This window comes from Aptenodytes forsteri, unplaced genomic scaffold, assembly GCF_000699145.1.
Source record: "Aptenodytes forsteri isolate BGI_AS27 unplaced genomic scaffold, ASM69914v1 Scaffold132, whole genome shotgun sequence".
In the NCBI taxonomy this organism is placed as follows: domain Eukaryota; kingdom Metazoa; phylum Chordata; class Aves; order Sphenisciformes; family Spheniscidae; genus Aptenodytes; species Aptenodytes forsteri.
This window is the reverse complement of record NW_008795520.1, coordinates 582,819-603,084: the sequence shown is the minus strand read 5'-3', so window position 1 is coordinate 603,084 and position 20,266 is coordinate 582,819. Positions and strand designations below refer to the sequence as shown.

The following is a 20,266-nucleotide window of genomic DNA, read 5'->3' as shown; positions in this document are numbered from 1 at the left end:
CCCAAGTCAGTAGATTTTGTTACTGTTACAGTTTACAAGGCACTGTCATTTCCATACTACAGTTTCCCCTCCCAAATTGTCCTTTTGTATGAGAGGAAGCATCACAACTATAGGAACTTCATAAAACATACTGTGTTAAAGAAAAGGAGAAACTTAAACAAACCAAAATGAAATGAAAACAAAATTAATGGTCTGACTTAAAGCCACAAAAACATAGAAACCCAGTAAAGTCTCAAAATCCAGCTTGACATTGTGTCCCTCTCTCAAGCTTGTGTGCCTTTTACTCATTTAGATTTCTCTTTTTTTTTTTTTTCCCCTGCACAAAAGATAAGGGTACTTCTAATTAAAGAATGTTGTGTGAGCAAAATTACATTTCCCATAATACTTTTCAAATTTTTCCACTTACTTTTCAAATTTCAGGTCTTGTAATGAAAATTATATCACAGGAAAAACAGACAAATTCCCAGGTTAAGTAAGAATAGCTGAGTGGTCTGGCACTATCTCAATATGCTATCATGTCTTGCTCTCTTACATATCCAAGTCCCTTTCTTCCAGGTTGCTTAGACCAGAGACAAGACTAGCTTTATGAACAGGGCTTATACATAACAGGTAGCTTATACATTGTCTAAGGCACTGGTCTCCAAAGTGGGGTGCATGTACCCCAGGGGGGACACAAGACAATCAATTGGAATGCAGGAAGAAAATATTTTTGTACTATTAATAAATAAAATAAAATTTAAAATTAAAATTGTGTTTATTTCATCTTTATTTCATCATTTTTCAATTTCTATATTTGGGTATGTTTTAAAATGTACTTAATATATTAGTACAGTAGTACATCTATATAATTTATAAATAAATATACATCTATTGAGTGTACGTGCTGAAAAATATTTTACTGATTATTAAAAACTAGTAGATACACATAATGCTTGAAAATACCTTCACCCATAGACCCACCCTTAAAAAATGCAGTTCCAGGAACTGTTATTTCTTCAGCTTGGCTGAATTTGACCTATTACCACTCATGATTTTAGGAAAATACAGGGACACCTACACCTCATTCCATCGTACTACAGGTTTAGCTTAACTAGCCTTCATGTTATACCCTTTTAAATGCTCTTGACCAGATTGTGTAGAAAACTGAATTTCTGTTTAACACACCAGTTATCCAAAAGTCTGAAATAAGACATTCGACTCTTTACAGAACATGTCGGTTCATCACAGGGCTTCCATTTTACTTTATAACACAGAGGAGAACAGAAGGTCAAAATAGGAACGTTTGAAAACTCTGACCGTGAGAAAAGTAAAAAATCCTTCTGTTTCCCCAGTATGTGACATTCTCTAGACTCCTTTTTGGGTTCATTTTCATTATCTCGGAATAACTAGTTTCTGAGAGGGATCAAAACCACAAGTAACCTCAGAAAAATGCTTTGGCTTTAAAAAAAGGCCTAGAAATCTAATGGGAAGAATTATTATTATATAACTTCCAGCCCAATCTAACAGATACAGGTGGCTTGGATCGTTCTTACAAACATTAGATTAGCCTTCAATTTCAGATGCTTTATATTAAGTTACCCTTAAGATGTGAGGATATATTCTTAGCTCAGTTTAAATCAGTGGGAATTTTGGCATAGACTCCAAGGGGCCCTTACCTTCTACAATTTTGCCTTAACAAGATATCAGTGTTTGCCAAAAACTGCATCTTGATTTATTTGCAAATTATTGCTAAAAATATTTGGCTCAACATGTAATGGGTTCAAATTTTCAGGTGGTATAAATCAGCGTAGCTTCAGAACTATGCCAATTTAATCCACCTGAGGATGTACTAGTGGCTTTTATCCTATTTAAGATCATCCATGGTAGTAAAGTAATTGTTTTCAAATCATCCTGGTTTTACATGTCAGGCAGTCACAGTGGTTTCACCCAGGGCTACTGCATTTTTGTGGGTATAAGCTGCAAATCAAGCAAACACATCCTTTCAAAAATGTATTATTCCTTGAAAGTAAGTACACAACCTACATTTTTTATACAGTCCTGGCACCACTCGGCAATCAGATGCTGTATTTAAATTTAGACAACACAAATGCAAACATGCCTTTGCAACACTGCTTACAATAGGGAAACTTTGAGTAACAGCGGTTCATTTCTACTAAAAAGTTGATTAGTATTAGCCATTTGTGCAATTTTACATGTTACTTGTTAACAACTAGCCACACCTGTGCAAGATCCTATTTCAACCTCCTTTTTCCAAAAAACTATCTAAAGCAAACTCAATTAATTTTTACTTCATGTAGTGTTTGTATGATAAGAGAGAAATTTGCCAGTTGAGGACTTGGGCATTTAATAGAAAAGAGAAAGCCTTAAGAGACAGAAAGAAAAATAAACACCTTAACACAACTGCAACTGTGAAGTAACCTCTTCCCCCTGTTACTTCTATAGGCATGCACTTATTCCATGCTGCTGCAGAGTAGAAGAGGGAGGTTTTTCTAGCTAACCCATAAGCATTTAAGAAATGTTAGGAAATTTTGGTATTTGCCTTATTTTAAAATAATATAAAGTATTTGGAAGTCAAAGATTAAGCAACGTAAGTGATGGGAGAGCAAATCCATGTCATACATAATAATTTATGACAATTATGAGCTCACATTGCTGCAGTGGTTTGTTGGACTAAAGCTCACATAATGCAAAATACCATAAAGTAGAAAAAGAAAATCAAAAGACCATTGCCTAACCTAGTGAAAATGAATTTATCAGGTAGGATTTTACAGCATGGAAAGTGCTTGTTAACTGTTTCACTGGAAAAGTATCTTGACTTTGGATAAATCTTTATTACTGTACTGTATAAAAGCACTACCAGTTTGGATGAGAAATAGATGTGTGAAAGCTTAAAACCCTTCACCTCCCCATCCTCCCTTTAAGATTCCAGCTAGCAAATGCTTCTTCAAAATTTTTAGGAAAAGGTAGGAGTGACCAGCAAGTGATATCTTTTAGTGCAAAACTTGTTTCTTCCGCTTCTGCTCTGCTATACTCTCTTCTGAGGGCAAGTTCTTTTCACTCAGAAAAAACACACATGAAATCAAGTAATTATCCAAGTCTGTAACTATGCAAGTGCTGTTTGAATAAATTGTTGAAGATGGCCAACTTTCCACTGGTTTCCATGGAGTAAGGATTGTAAAATATCTTAGAACATTTTGGGTTGGAAGGGACCTTTAAAGGTCATCTAGTCCAACCCCCTACCGTGGGCAGGGACATCTTCAACTAGATCAGGTTGCTCAGAGCCCCGGCCAACCTGACCTTGAATGTTTCCAGGGATGGGGCATCCACCACCTCTCTGGGCAACCTGTGCCAGTGTTTCACCACCCTCATTGTAAAAAATCTCTTCCTTATATCTAGTCTGAATCTTTCAGTTTAAAACCGTTACCCCCTTGTCCTATTGCTACAGGCCCTACTAAAAAGTCTGTCTCCATCTTTCTTATAAGCCCCCTTTAAGTATTGAAAGGCCGCAATAAGGTCCAAAATATTTCCCAAATTATCCCTGAAATACCTGCTAACTTCCCTGAAGTTACAACAGCAGTAACTAACTTCAGTAAGCAAGTACTGACTGACGAAATGATGGATAAACATCATCAATCTGACTGTCAACAGATGTGTATTTGCCACTACGTTTCACATATCTGAGGATTTATGTGGCACATATGGTTCTTGCTGAACTCTGTGAGCAGCTAAACAGCAAAACTGCAAGTCAGGCATGCTCCATCCCATTTTTGTGAAGGAAGAGAAATGGAGGCAATTTCGTAAGAGCTGTGAAATTCATGCTCCAAGGTGAATTTTTAGCATAAATCAGCTTTTAATCTCTTAATATACATACATGTTCAGTTTCTTAAGTGATAAGCCATAACGCAGAGTGAGTACCTCACTCATTCGACCCTGTCTCCCACTGTCTCTTTCATAAAGTAATCAAGATCTACCTAAAAAACTAACCAGATTTTCTGCCCCATTACTAGAAGGCTGTTGCCTCGCTGCTTTAATAGTTGGAAACCACTTTACAGCTCTCAGGTGAAATTCATTCAGGGTAGTTCATATCTGTTTTTCTTGTGCCAAAATTGTCACAGAGGAAACCAGTTTCTCTTCCTCATGGTCTCAGAGGAATAGTATCGCCTCTGGACTTCATCGTGTTTGTCTAAATGAAGCAAATGCTAGCTGCCTTCTCTTGGAAAGTGGCTGCTTTCCCTGATACATTAGTGCTAGCTAACTTCTCCTGTGTATCCATTTTCCTGAACACAGATGACCAGAATTGTACCCACGATTATAGATAAAATCCAGAAAAAAATAATAGTGCTATCTAAAATGGCATGAACGTTTCCTTGTCTGCCTTGTCTGTCCTGTTTCTGTTTGTCCCATCATACCTAGCTAGGTATGGTTTTGGGTCACACTTGCCATTTTTACAGCCACAGTAATTGGACAGCTTACAATTAATCCTATGATTGACTTCTTTCTATGTAGAACACAACATATAATTGTATATGGTATAATAACATATCATTCATATTTCTTCTTTTTTTTATTATACCTTGTAATTAAATTTGTTTAATGGCAGAGATTATCAATGTGTGCTTCATGCAATATGCATTTCAACACTGATGGGTATCTTTAGTTCAGAATTATTGTCTAGATGTTTCTCTGGGTGGCCAAACTGAAATGTTTTTCATGACACAAAAAATCTGCCCACATTATTTGCTTGTTTCTCGTTCTTTACAACAGCTGACAGTGATTCATAATTCCCTCATAACGTGCAATATCACTAAACCTGCTACACCTCAAGTTATTCAAACATATTAAAAGGCCATTTCAAAAATGAAGCAAGTCTACTGACTTCTGTGTAGCTCAACTATCCAGAGATAAGATCTCTCATGTGCTTATAAAAAGTGTGAACAAATGAAAAATCTAATAAACACCAAGGTTTGTTCCTACAACAGAGAAGAATAAAATAATATTATTCTGAGGTAAACTGACAAGGGTAGTCTTGGAAAAAAGTAAGTAGATGACACATTTTTTAGACTGATTTTAAGATAGAGGCCAATTTCCCATGGATTTTGCTAGAACAAGAATTATGAAGTATGGGCCAAGTTATTCTGGACATATTTGCTGACTTCTCTGGTATGACAACAGCAAGGAATAATTCCAGTAAGTAAATGTGACTGCCTTTAAACTACTGAGAAAATGAGCCTTACTTTCTCTGACAACATCCAAAGACCTATATTTACGTACATTGTTCCAAAGTCAAAGACTTCAGTCAGTGGCAAATCAATATAGTGATATCTAAATGATACATTGTTTTGATATAGGCTAAGAAATTGCTTTCTAATTTATTGCAGTGAATAAACAAAGCATTGGAATGCATGAAACCAAATTTATCTATTTCACTGACCTTGAAGCTGGCGTCCTTTGTACAAATCCTTTGTTTTGGTTGGGTGAGCTCTGGCACCGTTATCACACTTAGGTTGTTCATACCTAAAGAACAAACAGGGAGAGAATAAAACCAGCCAAGGTTAATTGGATTTAGAATTAATTTATTTCTAATTTTGTAGCCCAAATTAAACTTGTACCTTCTTTTATTCAGGGAATAAGCTGGTTTTTCATTCAGAAGGGGCAATGTAAATTCATGTGCCTGTTTTCCACTTACCTCAAAGAAGCCAGCACATCTTTATTCTCCTGGGGTTGACACCAAACTAAAAGATAATTATTTATTCCAAAGCCCATTCTACAGGGAAGAAAACTGAGGAAGGAGAAAACTCTGGGGAATTGCTATAAAGTAACACATAATAAAAAATAATTTTGAAAACACCAAAAAAACACCAAACCAAAACCAAAGTCAGGCTTTCCTCCCACCTACCAAATCAGAAAGTCATAAACAATATGACAAATTCTGACATCTGACACATTATTGATGTTCGGAAACACCAGAGAAGCAATTTCAAAATCACAGCGAGGCAGGTACTGTAGTTAGTTACTACTGCAGCTCTAAAGCCATGTGCTACTGTATCCTCTCCAAAAAAAAAAGTTAGTTTACAGAAGAAGGGCTAACCATGAACAGCTAACATTTTGAACAAGAGCGAAGGACTGATAGGGTTTCCAGAAGGAAGGGAATTATGCTGGAACAGCTTGAAATGGATTGTGAAAAAGACTGAATCTCCATCTGCTACTTGACTATTGTGGTTCCTCTATGCTTTCTGAGTTTACTTAGTCACTTTTAATCCAGCTGGTAACAAGAAACTCTGTGCTATTTGTACTTCCAACAAACTTTGACTTATGCAACACCACTAGCAATATCTTTTATGCAAGACTGGGAGGCATGGGGGCATCTGCTGCTGAATCTCTCCTTTTGTCCTATGTCCCACTATCGATGCATGGTGGTTTTTCACTCAGCTTGACAGAATCTCTTTCTGAGAAATTTTACTTTCTCATTCTCCTAAAGTAGCTTGAAGCTGCAGAATTTAGTGTGTAGCATTTCAGAGAAAGTTTCAATTCTCAGTTAAACACACTTAGTAATATGACTTGTGTCCACCTACATGTGTGTGCACATACATACCTGTTCACGGAATCTAGGTTCTTTCATATTTTATATAACTGCTCATCTTTCTTCGAAATTCTCCTATTCTAAGTTCCCCAAAACGACATTTACTGAGCAGCATACTAAAATGTCTGATTAAAATATACTAATCCAAATTTCTGGAACAAAATATTCTTTTTAAAAGCATTAAATGGTGGCTATGTCCTGGGTCCAGGCCAGACTGCCCCTAAGAACAATACCTAAGTATTCTGATCTTAATTATCAGGCAGAATGAAAAATATCAATATTATTTTTCCTTTGAGTGCTTAATTTATTTCCACATCATCTGATGAAACTGCCCACTGGCCCATCAAATTTTGGCTGCTGCAAGAAGGTACAGTGTTGTTTCATGGACATGGGAGAGCTAGAGGCACTTTTTTTCCGTAAAGAACGGCAGGAATAGAAGCTGCTTTGATAGCATGGGTTGGATTCAGATACCTGATGGGTGACCACTTCAATCAGCCAAGAAAAGAGTGAAAGGGAAATCTGTGAGCAATACTCACTAATGCAGTATTTGGCAACCAGCCCGGTCCCCAATTAATCTGATACCTGACTCTGCATTCCCCTCGTCCTCTTCCGTTATTGTTACTGCTCTGTGCCTACACTTTCTTTTTTGGCCTCTACTCTTCTACCCTTTTGGCTTATATTTTTGTTAAATACACATGTAGTTCATCATATACAAACTAAATCTATTAAAGGCCAATAGGTGTTAAAATGCTGCAATGTGAAAAGTCTACGTTTAACTCTTTAAAGCAACTGAAGAAAGAAAATCATTAGAAATTTACCATACAGGAACAGCCATGCTAAGAACTGATAAGAAAAACACACTTGCCTCAGTTTTCATGGGGAAAGAGGAGGAAAGGGATAGCATGTCAGAATGGAGCACTGTCAGGTTAAAAATAATGTAGTCAAAAGACATCCCAAGTTACTCTTTTGAATTTTAAAGGGGAAAGAATCCCTACCAGTGAATGTATACCTAGAGTCGGCAAGGGCTTATGAAAGCTGCTTTATACCTCTGAGCAGTCTGCTGGGAAGCACTGAGATTTACTGAGGTCTACAAAGCAGTAGAGGATGGAGGCTTTCACAGGGATTCTACAGTGTGGGCAGCTTCATGAAGCAGCTGATTTATGTCCTTGTTTAAGTTTAGAGAATCTTGTGCAAGTGGATTGGGGATTACTTTGCCCATGATCCTAGTTGTTAAAAAGTCGCACGTGAGAACACAGACTTATGGCCCTGCTGAGCAAAAAGGCTGAGGGTCATGCTGTGATGTGCAAGAGGCATTGGGAGCCAGCTGGTGAGGACCACACTGACAGACTTTTGGGGGAATGGTTGTTTGTACGCTTTAAATGCATTACCTCCTCTTAGTCAAATGGATGTTTCCTCTAGGCGTTCATAAAAGCCAGCTTTATACCACAACTTCGCCTATTTCTTGTGAGTTTTACTGTCTTAAATGTCCTAGAGTGGTTCTTCGTTCACATATCTTTATTTTAACTCTAGAATGAGATTTTTTTTTCTGGAATACCTTCACTGACAAATGTTTTACCTTTTTTTCAGATGACAGGACATTAGAAGATGAATGAGTATTCATAACTTCCCTTCATTTTGGGAGTCTAGTTTAATGTGACTACTATTTATTGTGGTATTCAGAGCCTGATGATATGACAAATTTCATCCTCATGGATGTATTCAAAACAAACAACATGCAAAATGCTAAGCTGTTCTGGCAACAGCTTCCCAGATCTGTCTATCCTTTCACTGTTGTCCCCTAGTGATTCAATCCAGATTTGCAGAACGGAGATTCCAGGATGCAATACATCCATCTTGCTAGCAGGAGTACTAATGCTATCAGTTCCTGCAGTAGAATTTTAACAGCTACTCTTCTAATTTATATTTTGCAGTGGAAAGCTGGAAGATAGCATACACCATTTTGCATGAGCCCCTGGTTCTTTAAACTAGGAAAGACTCACATGTTCACTCTTTCCAATCTGTAAGAAAGAATTACAAAAAGACAACTGCATATTTCTCATCATATTCTGATCCCCCTTTACTTCCCTCTGCTTGAGAAAAAAAGCTTAATTTTATTAATATAGAAAAAAAAATTAAAATCAAGAAATAATTAATGGGATTCCAGCCCACCTAAATCTTTCCCAGAAATGAGGTCTAGACACTTCTCTTAAACTCCAGGCAGTAATCCCACCTGCTTGTTTACCAGGATTGTAGATTCCTAAATACACCAGTCATTCTTTTTTTAGTATGAAACTCCTAAAATTGAGTACTCTACTTACCCATCTGTGCTCAGAAATGTCCTCTCCAGGGATATTACTAAATATTACTTCCTCAGAGCTCCACTGAGAACTGCCCGTAAGTCCAGCAAAGCTGAACAAATTAGAAACGGTCAAGACCACAGCAGTTGATCTTTTGAGTATCAGTCATCAGGCAGAGCACTCATTGAGCAAAAGGAAGATTTGTGTCTAAACCATATGCATGAAACGATTGAAGCCAATTTGCCAGCCTTCCAACTTTGGAGACATGCAGCACAGTGAAAGACCTCCCTGCCACCTCTTCTCCCACAGCTGAGTGAGTGTGTAGTTGCCAAACACAGGAGGCCAGCAGACCAAACAGGAAAAAAAGAAGACAGAGGCTGATTCTAGATCCATAGGTGATTCATCGAGGGGTTGGGAAGATGTAGAATTCCAGTCTGTATGACAGTAGAAGCCAAAATCACACACACTGCATGCACACTGTACATATGAGTAGGAAAGTGAGCTGCTTGATTTTCAAGGATCACCACCTCCAGTTTCATGAACGGTTTATCCCGATGTGCAGGATGTGGGAGGAAGCCTGCACAGGTGAACCTAACAAAATCCACACTTAAAAAGGAAGCATATAAAGAGTGGAAACAGGGTCAGGTGATACAGGAGGAATATACAGACACTGTCCAAGTGTGCAGGGATAGGGTTAGGAAAGCCAAAGCCCCCTGGATCTAAATCTGGTAAGGGGCATGAAGGGCAACAAGAAAGACTTCTTACACGCCTATCAGCAGCAAAAAGAAGACTGGGAAAATATGGGCCTGATGCTGGGTGGGACAGGGAACCCAGGACATAGAGAAGGCAGAAGTACTCGATGCCTTCTTCTCCTTGGTCTTTACTTGTAAGACCAGTCTTCAGGAATCCCAGGTCCCTGAGACCAGTAATAAAGTCTAGAGCAAGGAAGACTTACCCTTGGTGGAGAAGGATCAGGTCAGGGATTGTTTGAACAAACTGGACCTGACAAATCCATGGGACCTGATGGGATGCACCCACAAGTGCTGAGGGAGCTGGCTGATGTCATTGTGAAGCCACTCTCAATTATATTTGAAAGGTTGTAGTGACTGGGGGAGGTTCCTGGGGACTGGAAGAAAGCAAATGTCACTTCTGTCTTCAAGAAGGGCAAGGAGAAGCCGAATAACAAGCCAGTCAGCAAATCCTCCTAGAAGCTATTTCAAAACATGTGAAGGTCAAGAAGGTGACTGAGAGTAGTCAGCATGGATTTATGAAGAGGAAATCATGCTTGGCCAACCCTGCAGCCTTCTATGATGAGATGACTTGCTCAGTGCATAGCAGATATTGTCTATCTTAATTTTAGCAAAGCTTTTGACACTGTCTCTGACTACATTCTCATAGACAAACTGATGAAGTATGTGCTAGATAAATAAACAGTGAGGTGTGTTGAAAACTGGCTGAACTGCCAGTCTCAAAGAGCTGGGATCAGCAGTACAAACTTCAGCTGGAAGCCAGTCACCAGTGGAGTGCCCCAGAGTCCAATACTAGAGCCATTATTGTTTCACCTCTTCATTAATGACCAGGATACTGGGACAGAGAACAACTTTAGCATGTTTGCAGATGATACAAAATTGGGAGGAGTGGCTGATACACCAAAGGGTTGTGCTGCCATTCAGAGGGACCTCAACAGGCTGGAGAAATGGGCTGGCAGGAATCTCATGAAGTTCAAAAAAAGGCAAAAGCAAAATTCCCACACCTGGGGAAGATTAACCCCCTGCACCAGCACGGGATGGGGGCCAACCAGCTGGAAAGCAACTTTGAGGCAAGGGCCTGGGATTTCTGAGGGACACTAAGCAATGAGGCAGCAATGTGTCCTTGCAGCAAGGAAGGCCAACAGCCTCCAGGGCTGCATTAGGAAGAGTATTGTCAGCAGGTCAAGGGAGGTCATCCTTCCCCTCTCATTCACACTGGTGAGACATACCTGGAGTGCTGGGTCCATCTCTGGGCTCCCCAAACAAGAGGGACATGGACATACTGGAATGGGTCTAGCAAAGGGCCATGAATATGATTAAGGGACTGGAGCATTTGACATAATAAGGAAAGGGTGAGAGAACTGGGACTGTTCAGCCTGGGGAAGAGAAGGCTCAGGGAGGATCTTATTGATGTCTATAAATATCCAAAGGGCAGGAAATAAAGAAAACAGAGTCAGACTCTGACTGTTTCCAGTCCAGTGACAGGAAAAGAGGCAATGGGCACAAAATGAAATACTGGAAGTTTCATTTAAATGTAAGAAAAAACTTTTGTTTTTTAACTGTGATGGTGATCAAACACTAGAACAGGCTGCCCAGAGACACTGTGGACTCTCCAATCGTGGAGATATTCTAAGGCCAACTGGACACAGTCCTGAGCAATCTACCCTAGCAGACCTTGCTTTGAGTAGAGAGGTTGGACTAGAGAATCTCCAGAGGTCCCTGCCAATCTCAACTATTCTGTGATTCTATAATAAAATGGTACTCGTAAGGACGAACTACAAAACAATCAGCAGAAGCCCCATTGCTTGATGAGCACAAGAAGATGATTTGGGCTCAAATTAGAGAATAGGAACTAAGGCTCCATAAAATGATTTGAACTTTAATTCAAAGAAGGATTAGCACTAAAAACAAGAAACAGTGAACAAACCTAGGGGTGGAGAACAGACGAAGAGCAGAAAAGGGAGCCTCTGGAATCTCTAGAGGACATCTCTAGGTCCTCACACAATATGTGTACTGATCCTACAGTTTCAGGACCAAATTTGGACTATTTTGTTTTAACAGTTTATGGATCTCAACTTACCAGAAACAGCAGATCAACAGTAACTTTAAGTCATGCTCACTTCAGCTGGTACTGTAATTGGCATGGTCTAGACTATCGTATAAACAGCTATCAGTAAATCAGCACTTGAAGAATATGTGAAAAACACTCCCCAAGAATATAATACTTTACAGCAAGTGGCTTATAATGTTGGTTTTTTTTTTCACAAATCTTATGCAAATTATAAAAAGTTATTTTTGCTTAAGCTTGAAAAGATTTATGATTGCATCAAGATACCCATACTGCCTGCCAGCTTTATATGAGCTTCTATAGCATTCCTACAAGGGCCAAACCTCAATAACCAGCCTAAATAACACCCTTTGGAACCTGATACTTGCCTTGCCTACATACGCTCTATGTGGCCCGCAACACTTTACCATGTATCCGGCTCAGCTGAGAAGACTGAACTCCAGGCTTCTATTAATAACACACTAAAATGATATTTCCTCTCTATGGGTTCCCAAGCAGTTGTTCCATCAAATCCAGTCATATGAAATAGCTGAGGAGGTTGCTGGAAAAATAACCGAACATTTCTGAGATTGGACGTGGTTTCTGTCATAGACCATCTTACTTGGTTCTTCTATATTCAGGCTAAGGAGTGTGAGGTTTCCTTTGGGCTTATTCATTATCTGCTCCAAGTCTTGGCTTCCCAGCACAAAATAGAAGTAAAAAAGAGGACTAGGGGGGCAAACTGCCTGTGACATTGCAGTGGAAGAGTCTGTGGCCATCCAGCCCTAACTTTTGATGTCTCTTAGAAATATTCACCTCATAGTGGAAGAAACCTACATGACATAATTCCACCAGCCATAGAAATCTACATGCTAGTACATGCACACTAAGGCATCTTCTCACTACAACTTTTGAGCACTGAACGTGTATTCCCTTACCTGGTTGATGTACCAGGGATGGGACGTCCCGTATCCACCAGAACACACCAGCAGTAGCCTGTGGAAGGATGGCACTGCACTGGTTTGTAGAGGCCGCCCTGGGCACACTCTGGAATGAACACATTGTCTTTCTGGGGCTGTTTAGCTTCCTCCAGGGCTGACTGAAGTTCTTGATCACATGATGATGCTTTTGGGAGGAAAAGAAAAAATACTGAAAAAGCTATACGGAAAGGGTCGACTAGATTTATCAAACAGTTTTTATATCTTTCTTTGACTGCATATAAGGATTGTATTTGAAGAGGCTTGCTACAGCTCAAATACCAGCTACATTGGTTTATGCTGTATACTGTTAGGAACTTCAGTTTCCTTTTCATGCAGCTGCTTCATAATACAGTCCTAATAACATCTTGACGCCCCCTTTCCTATACTAGATATAATCTAGGGATAACCAAATACTTTCTCTGCCACCTTAAAAAATCCTCACCCACTCCACAGTCCCTAAACTACTGATTCTTTTCAGAGGAAACAGTAAAAATCCAACTTTTTAGGATTCCTTATATGAATTATTCATCTAGATATTCATTTATATGTTTATATTCCACACTTTCTTTCCAGTTTTGGAACAACCTCTTAATACAGTGAAAATTCTTCCACCTTCTTTTCTGGTGATTCTGGTATTGGCAATGTATCATTTGCTCTGGAGACCAAAGACCGACAAGAAAAAGTAATACATTTTTATCTCTGCATTAACAATATGTCCCATATTTCTTCGGGATATGAGAAAAGCTTACATGTCTACACATTCCTAGCCTTTATGTGAAACTATGAACCGGGGGCCAAAGAGTAGAAACCCCAGGGCCTGAGAATGCCAGTCAGTTCACACCAATCAGTAAAAAACACCTCTGCTGAGGATTTTTGATCACTACTAAACTGGTATATGTGGCACTGCAGAGATAATAAATGAGACAGATTATTTACTCAAGCCATTATTTCTCCAGGAACTTTAAAGTCAGTCTCCTATCATGTGAAATTTAGATGGTCAATAAAACAGCTTCTGTATAACTCCCAAACTAATCCACTGAAAAAAAATTAAGTATTTGAAAGACAAAAATGTTAAGCACTCTACAAACACACAAATTACTGATGGGAAAATTTCAAATTACTAGAATTTCAATCAATAAAAGATTCTCTTCAGTTAAAGAAAAGTCATTTTAATGTTACGAAAAAAAATCTGTGGGTAAGATTTGCTCTTCTTTCAAGTCAGTTAAAGACCAGTGACACACTGATTCTCTGAATCTCTAGCAGGATTTACTTCTTGATTTTTCACAGTTCAGCCCACAGAAGAACAAGTTGAATCCTGACTGGATTTTCTAGTGCATTTGTAACAAGTTTCAGCTTCAGTCTAATCTCATTTACTCTTATCCACAGGGTTCAGAAAATGCTTTGCAAATTGTAGGCAAAAACTGACAGAAAGTCGCTAGTTATGTCCAGAATGCTACTGCTCCTTGCCAGCTTCTTGCAAATGCAGATGACCAAAATCAGTAAGACTTCTGTTGCAGGGGAAAAAGTGTCAGGAAGTTGAACACCTTCATACTTTAAACGGCACACAAGTCCATCTATACAATGGCCTGGTTTCCAATACAGTGTGTTTTGTTCCAATCCATGTAAAAGGTTTAAAAAACAAGCATATCACTTGCTAACTTGATTACAAGGCACAGATGGAGTGTTTTTTTCAGTTCTTTGGTTGATTTTTTTTTTTTTTGCCTCTTTTGTTTCATACGGTATTTGAGCAGGACAGCTAGATAAATTGATTGATTTTGCATGCTTTTGTCTTGGTCTACCACTGACATAATCAGAGATTGAATAGCTCTCAAAGCACCAGTGTTTATATAATAAACTGTACTTGGAGAATCAGTGTAGTGAGGACAGAAAGGCTCCTTAAAAAAAAGGAAATAGCTAATTATTTGCATGTTAAAACCTTCACAGAAATAGCTATGGTTTCACAAATTAGAAATCTGTCACCAACATCCTTTTAAATCTTTCCCTCAGTGAATCTGGATTATGTTGATTATCAAGTTACAAGGTACAACAACCCTGGAAAACACATCATTTAGCTTAGTTGTTCACTTTTTCTTTTTGTATATAATCAAGCAAAAAAGAGCAAACGGGGTGAAGCAGCTGCAGTGAGAGGGAGGAAATCATTACTCCTCTTTAAACTCCACTAAATTCTTTTCTCTTTCATACTGATAAACCTTGGGACCATTCCATTAGCTACTGTGACCTTCTGTCATTTTACATCCTTGTAACTAGCAACACAATCTGGCAGATGTGCAGGTATTATTATCTCTTGCAAACCCAGAGGAGCGACATATTTTCACGCTCTCAGCTTTGTTTAGAAAATATATTGGCGTATAGAAACTACATAGTCAGGTCATCCAGATAGACAAAATGTAACAGCATGGAGAGGGTGTAAAGGAGAATTCCCAATGCAGAAGCAGATACGGACTGTTTCAGCTGTGAGCATAAGCTACACCACCTAATTTCTGGGAAGCTCTAGTTTCCACTGGTTGACACAACCAGTGAAGGACTGTACTGCTGACTCAAAACCACTGGAGTCATGGGCCAGTGCAGTCACCTGCATTGTGGTGATTTAGGAGCAGATGTTACAGACCTAGATAAATGGTCTTTACTCTACTGAATGACTTGCTGAGGCAAGATTTCCTACAAGCTACTGCTCAAGCTAGAAATTTGTCTCTTTTGCACTAGGTTTGTTCTGGTCCTTTTTCTCCCTTATGTCTGGTTTTAAGTCTCAGAGGTACAGAACAGCAGTATTATGGGAGAGATGTCAAAGGAGGGTTGCAAATGTGGCTATGGCTTTAGGAGGGACAGTCAGAAGACTGGTGGAACTTAACATTGCAAGTGAGACTGGAAACAGGACAGCCAGTGACAGTAATCAAAGAAAGGTTTAAAGATAAAAAGGAATGTTCTTAATGGCAGAAGTCTATGAAAAACAGACAAAAAAGCAGGATTCATACCAAACGCCAAGGTAAAATTCCTGTAACTGGGAGGACTCTAGTGAGGAAAAGTCTGCCTTTGAAAAGCAGCATCAGCACAGGCATTCAAGACAAAAAAAATATATAAAAGAAACTATGGTATTTTCAGGAAGGACTTTCCCCTTCTTGGAACCTTTAATTTCTTACTCTTCCCCTACAGATGGGAAATTGGAACAAGAAGAGGAATTTATCATTAGTCCTAAATTAGTTGTCAGATAAAACGTAGATTAATTTTGACAAATTGGAAAAAATATAAATCAGTGTGATGGACACTACATCTGTCAGTTCTCTATGTGCCAAATGACTGAGCCTTATTACAAATCTGCTGAACCCAGTTCATTCATTTTATTCACCAAAAGTGCAGAATAGTTTATTATTTTCCTCCTTTACACAATGGCTAATGAGCTGTAGGTCAGCTATTAGGCAATCTGCTTAGTGACTGCCCAAGAGAGTCAATTCTGCAGAGTCCAATGCTTTTGTATGCTTTTGACATGACCATTTGTGCCACCATTACTACTTCCGTTTGTTTCCCCCACTAGAACACCGTTCCTACATAAAGTAAAGGAAAACTTCCCTAAAGTGCTTACCTATAATCCTGCCTGCTTTTCCCAGAACCAGAATATCAGTCCTCTGTGTAATTTCCTCTCTGAGGGAACCATTCATTCCCTTTCAAACTTTTCTTTCAATTATTTACAACAGGAGTACTGGAAAGATACAATTGTAGTCCTGTGCTGACTAAGAGCTCTTATCACAGAGCTACCATACTGCTGCAAATAATTGCCTTTGTAATGTCAGAAGAGTCATGGTCAACAAACGTTCATTTGCCAGGAGAACCAGTGATAAATGTCATTAACTTAGAAAATGCCTGACAGTTTGTCCAAACAATCTAACAACTATGACCTGGAACCATAACAGATGGATGCCAGAAGTTCATAAAGTGAACAGTACGGAAAAGGATCTATGCCATAATAAAAGTAGGATAAATACCTTAATCATTAAAATGCATCAAACTTTCTATGGAATGTGTTACTACAATAACATTCCTTCTGGGAAGAGAAAAGCACTGACACTCCAGCTTCTTTTCAGAGAATATGCTTACACTGTTGTTATTTCACTCAGTTCCTTCAGTTTTGTCTTGCCGGAAAAAAGGGATGCTTTTCCAAGCATCTTAGTTCAATAAAGTAGTTAGACATGGCTGAAAAATCCTTTCCACATGGTCTACCATGTTAGCCAGCCACACTGTAGCTCAGTTGGGATCCTTAATTTCAGGCTGATAAACCTTCCTGCAGTTTCCACCCAAAACTATATTTTACTCCAGGTTCATAAGCATTAATGATTTAACACACAAATTTCAATCATGTAAGGAAATACACCTTTTTGCCCAGTTTTACACCACGAGATTTTGTACCACCCAATGACCATCCACTTAGTCTGAAAAAGAAATTTTTGAATGATGAACTAAAACTAAGAATGACTTTAAAAACATGCTTTAAATGTAATGTATGTTGCTCTTCCTATGTCATATTCCTATTCCATTTCATCCCTTTTTACTTTAAATGTTAGTTACTAAATATACTTTTCCTGTTCTGGTTCAAGATGCCTTCATAGTCCATTACAACCAACCAGCTGAAATGCTGCATCTTCTGTCAATGAGAAAGATACTCCAGCTAATGACAAACTCTGTGGATAAGTTTCATATTTTGTATAAAATCTTCAGTCAGTTCTTGTTGCCAATTATCCCTAAGGAAACAGTCTGGCTTTCAATGAATCAAGTTAATTTACATGAACAGAAAAAAACCTCAATAGTAGTAGGATATAACACCATAAATCCTTATTTATGAAAGACTCCATTTATTCATCTCTGATGGGTTTCTTAAATTGTTAATTAATGTTTACTAGGGGATGTCCTAGAGGAGAAAAGAGGTGGCTTTTCTGGAAAAGTCATCCTGAACAAACTATGTAACCGTGCATTTGTCTGTAGCACATCTAAAACACCGAGCGATCTATTATGTAAGTTATGATAATCATCTTGTTAGTCTTCTAACAGGAGATGTTTTAGCCCCTTGTTTCAGAAATTCTGGCAGTTGTTGTGCTGTGTCTTATCACAGCTTCTCCCAACATGTGGAATTTCATGATACAAATAATTTTTCTTTTTTTTTTTGCTTAAATGTAAATCACTGTATTTATGTCTAAATTTCAGTGTGTTCTGCAGAAACAACTTGCCAAATCTGCAGAAAATTACAAAGGTGTCTGTATGCTACTTTAACATAACAGGAGATGTTTTAGCCCCTTGTTTCAGAAATTCTGGCAGTTGTTGTGCTGTGTCTTATCACAGCTTCTCCCAACATGTGGAATTTCATGATTACAAATAATTTTCTTTTTTTTTTTGCTTAAATGTAAATCACTGTATTTATGTCTAAATTTCAGTGTGTTCTGCAGAAACAACTTGCCAAATCTGCAGAAAATTACAAAGGTGTCTGTATGCTACTTTAACATTTCCTGCCACTATACAAACATTTCCTTCCAATTTCCTTACCCCCACAATGTGTATATGATAAACAGAATCCATTCCAAGAAATTCTGGTTTTAGCTGGTTCCTTCTCCCTCCTTTTCTCATTACCATAATGGGCCATGAAAGGACAATTTAGACAGCCTGGTTTACAGAGTAAAGGGATCTTTTATTGGGGCTTGAAGCTCAATGTCCTCTATAGAAAGCAGGTAACAAGAAACCTGGGAACAAAAATACTCTGAAAAGTGATACGCATGCTCCGGAGGAGTGCAGTGTAACATTAGAGACAGTTAATATTGCAGTTCTCCCATGTTTCTGAGAGGATATACAGTCAGAATATATTCACGTCCAAATTTCAGTATACCGAGACTTAAATTGTATGACAATTTCTGCTAATCAAAATGCTAGGCAAATCATCTGTCTGACCTAGTTAATTAAGTCTAACTTAGGCACCCCTTTAGAACACTTCAAATACTGATTTGCACAAGTTTTGTGCTAGTTCATTTCAAAGTCATAACAATTAGGATGGATAAATAGTCATCCTATTGACACCCATGCAACCCTCCAACAAATTCATATCTCACAGGGATAAGAATTTGATCCATTTCCTTAGGATGAACCTTCCTTGAACCAGTGAAGTTAATAGGCCCTGAGGAAACTGATTACAATGTGTTTTTTATATTTTCCACTAGTTTTCATAGTCTTCAAGTTTCATTGAATGCATTTCCACTTACACTACACCAAATTGTATTTCCACATATGACAAAAATGTTCACTTTAGAAAGGCAGTGGGAAGTGGGATAATTTCTATTCAAGCTATGCTCTCCCTGAAGAGGAATTTGCATTGACTGGATGGCAAAATGATCCATTACAGCAGTGGCCCTGTTGTTCCTAACTCCAGAAAACATGCATCTTGAAGGTAAACCAGCAGGTTCTTTACCTGTAGCTGACCAATTTAATCATCCAGAATCCATCATGTCTGTTCCTGCTATAAACACAGCTAATACAAATGACAAAAATTCCCTAAATGATTTCATTCTAGTGAAGGAGAGGTGTAGACTACATGGCTTCGTATTCTTTCAGGGTCTCCAGCTTTCGTTTAGACTTTCTCTAGCATGACAGACTCCTTCTCTGAAGAGGTAGATGAGGTGGTATAACATGGTTTAAGAAGCCAACTTCATACCCTTTATGTACACAAAGTTATTTCCTCATCCCTCATGGCCAGGGTATGGCCATCTCACACCAATCTTTCTTAAGAAGACCTGTTCTTACAAGAATTTGTCTGCCTGCCCTTTCTTGACGGTTTCAAAAAATCTCAACTCCAGCATAAGTGAAGTGCAGCTCAATGCTACAAACAAATGTAGGAATTAATTTGCTCGTGCTATTAGCTTCTTATAAAGACTATTCATTAACCTCAACCAAATGAAGAGTATTTATGTGGCACAACCTTCCCCCAGTAGAAATCCATGGAAAAATACCCACTAAATTCAATGGACAATACATCAGGCCTCAGCTGAATATATTCACATGCACGTATGTTTCCAGTTAAGCCTAATATCTGCTCATGGACCAAGTACTGATTGTAAGGAATAGGTAACATTAATAAACACTCAACCTTGGTCCCAACATCTAGATGGCAACCAAAACCTAAGACTAAATTACAGTATTAATACTCATCTGGCGCCACATGTTTTGTTTTACATTAGGTTCAGATATGCATCAGCATGAGGGTTCTCAAGGTCTGGAGAAAGCTGGCAACATTCCTACCCATATTTTTTCTTGTTTGTGAAAACTTGTGGGAATCAAATATTTCAGGCCCCTTGTGTTCATTTGCAGAATGCTCTCAATGTACAGCTGATCACTATTTTGCAGTTTTGGAGCTTGGGGAGATGATTGTGGCTAAACACAAGGCTCATGGCTTCAACACAGCCCTAAAGATTAATTTATGTACTTTACTCCACTGAACAAAGCAGGATAAATCACAGACAGATGCTCTCATTTATCTGTGTGGTTTCATATGCAAAGACACTGCAACACACAAGGAGGGTCATCTGGAGATGCACTGAGCCCATCGAAACAAAGATCCGAAACAC

The 20,266-nt window shown here is 38.5% G+C and overlaps 1 protein-coding gene across 1 annotated transcript in view; it reads right to left on the bottom strand.

Annotated features, from left to right (window-relative positions):
- Window positions 1–20,266, bottom strand: part of SMOC2 (SPARC related modular calcium binding 2) — a 193,741-nt gene that overhangs the window by 34,717 nt on the left and 138,758 nt on the right. The window contains exons 8-9 of the mRNA XM_009281804.1: window positions 12,612–12,798; window positions 5,432–5,514 (exon numbers count right to left, since the gene is read on the bottom strand). Of these exons, the coding sequence (XP_009280079.1) occupies window positions 5,432–5,514; window positions 12,612–12,798 (270 nt within the window). The remainder of the gene's footprint in view (window positions 1–5,431; window positions 5,515–12,611; window positions 12,799–20,266) is intronic.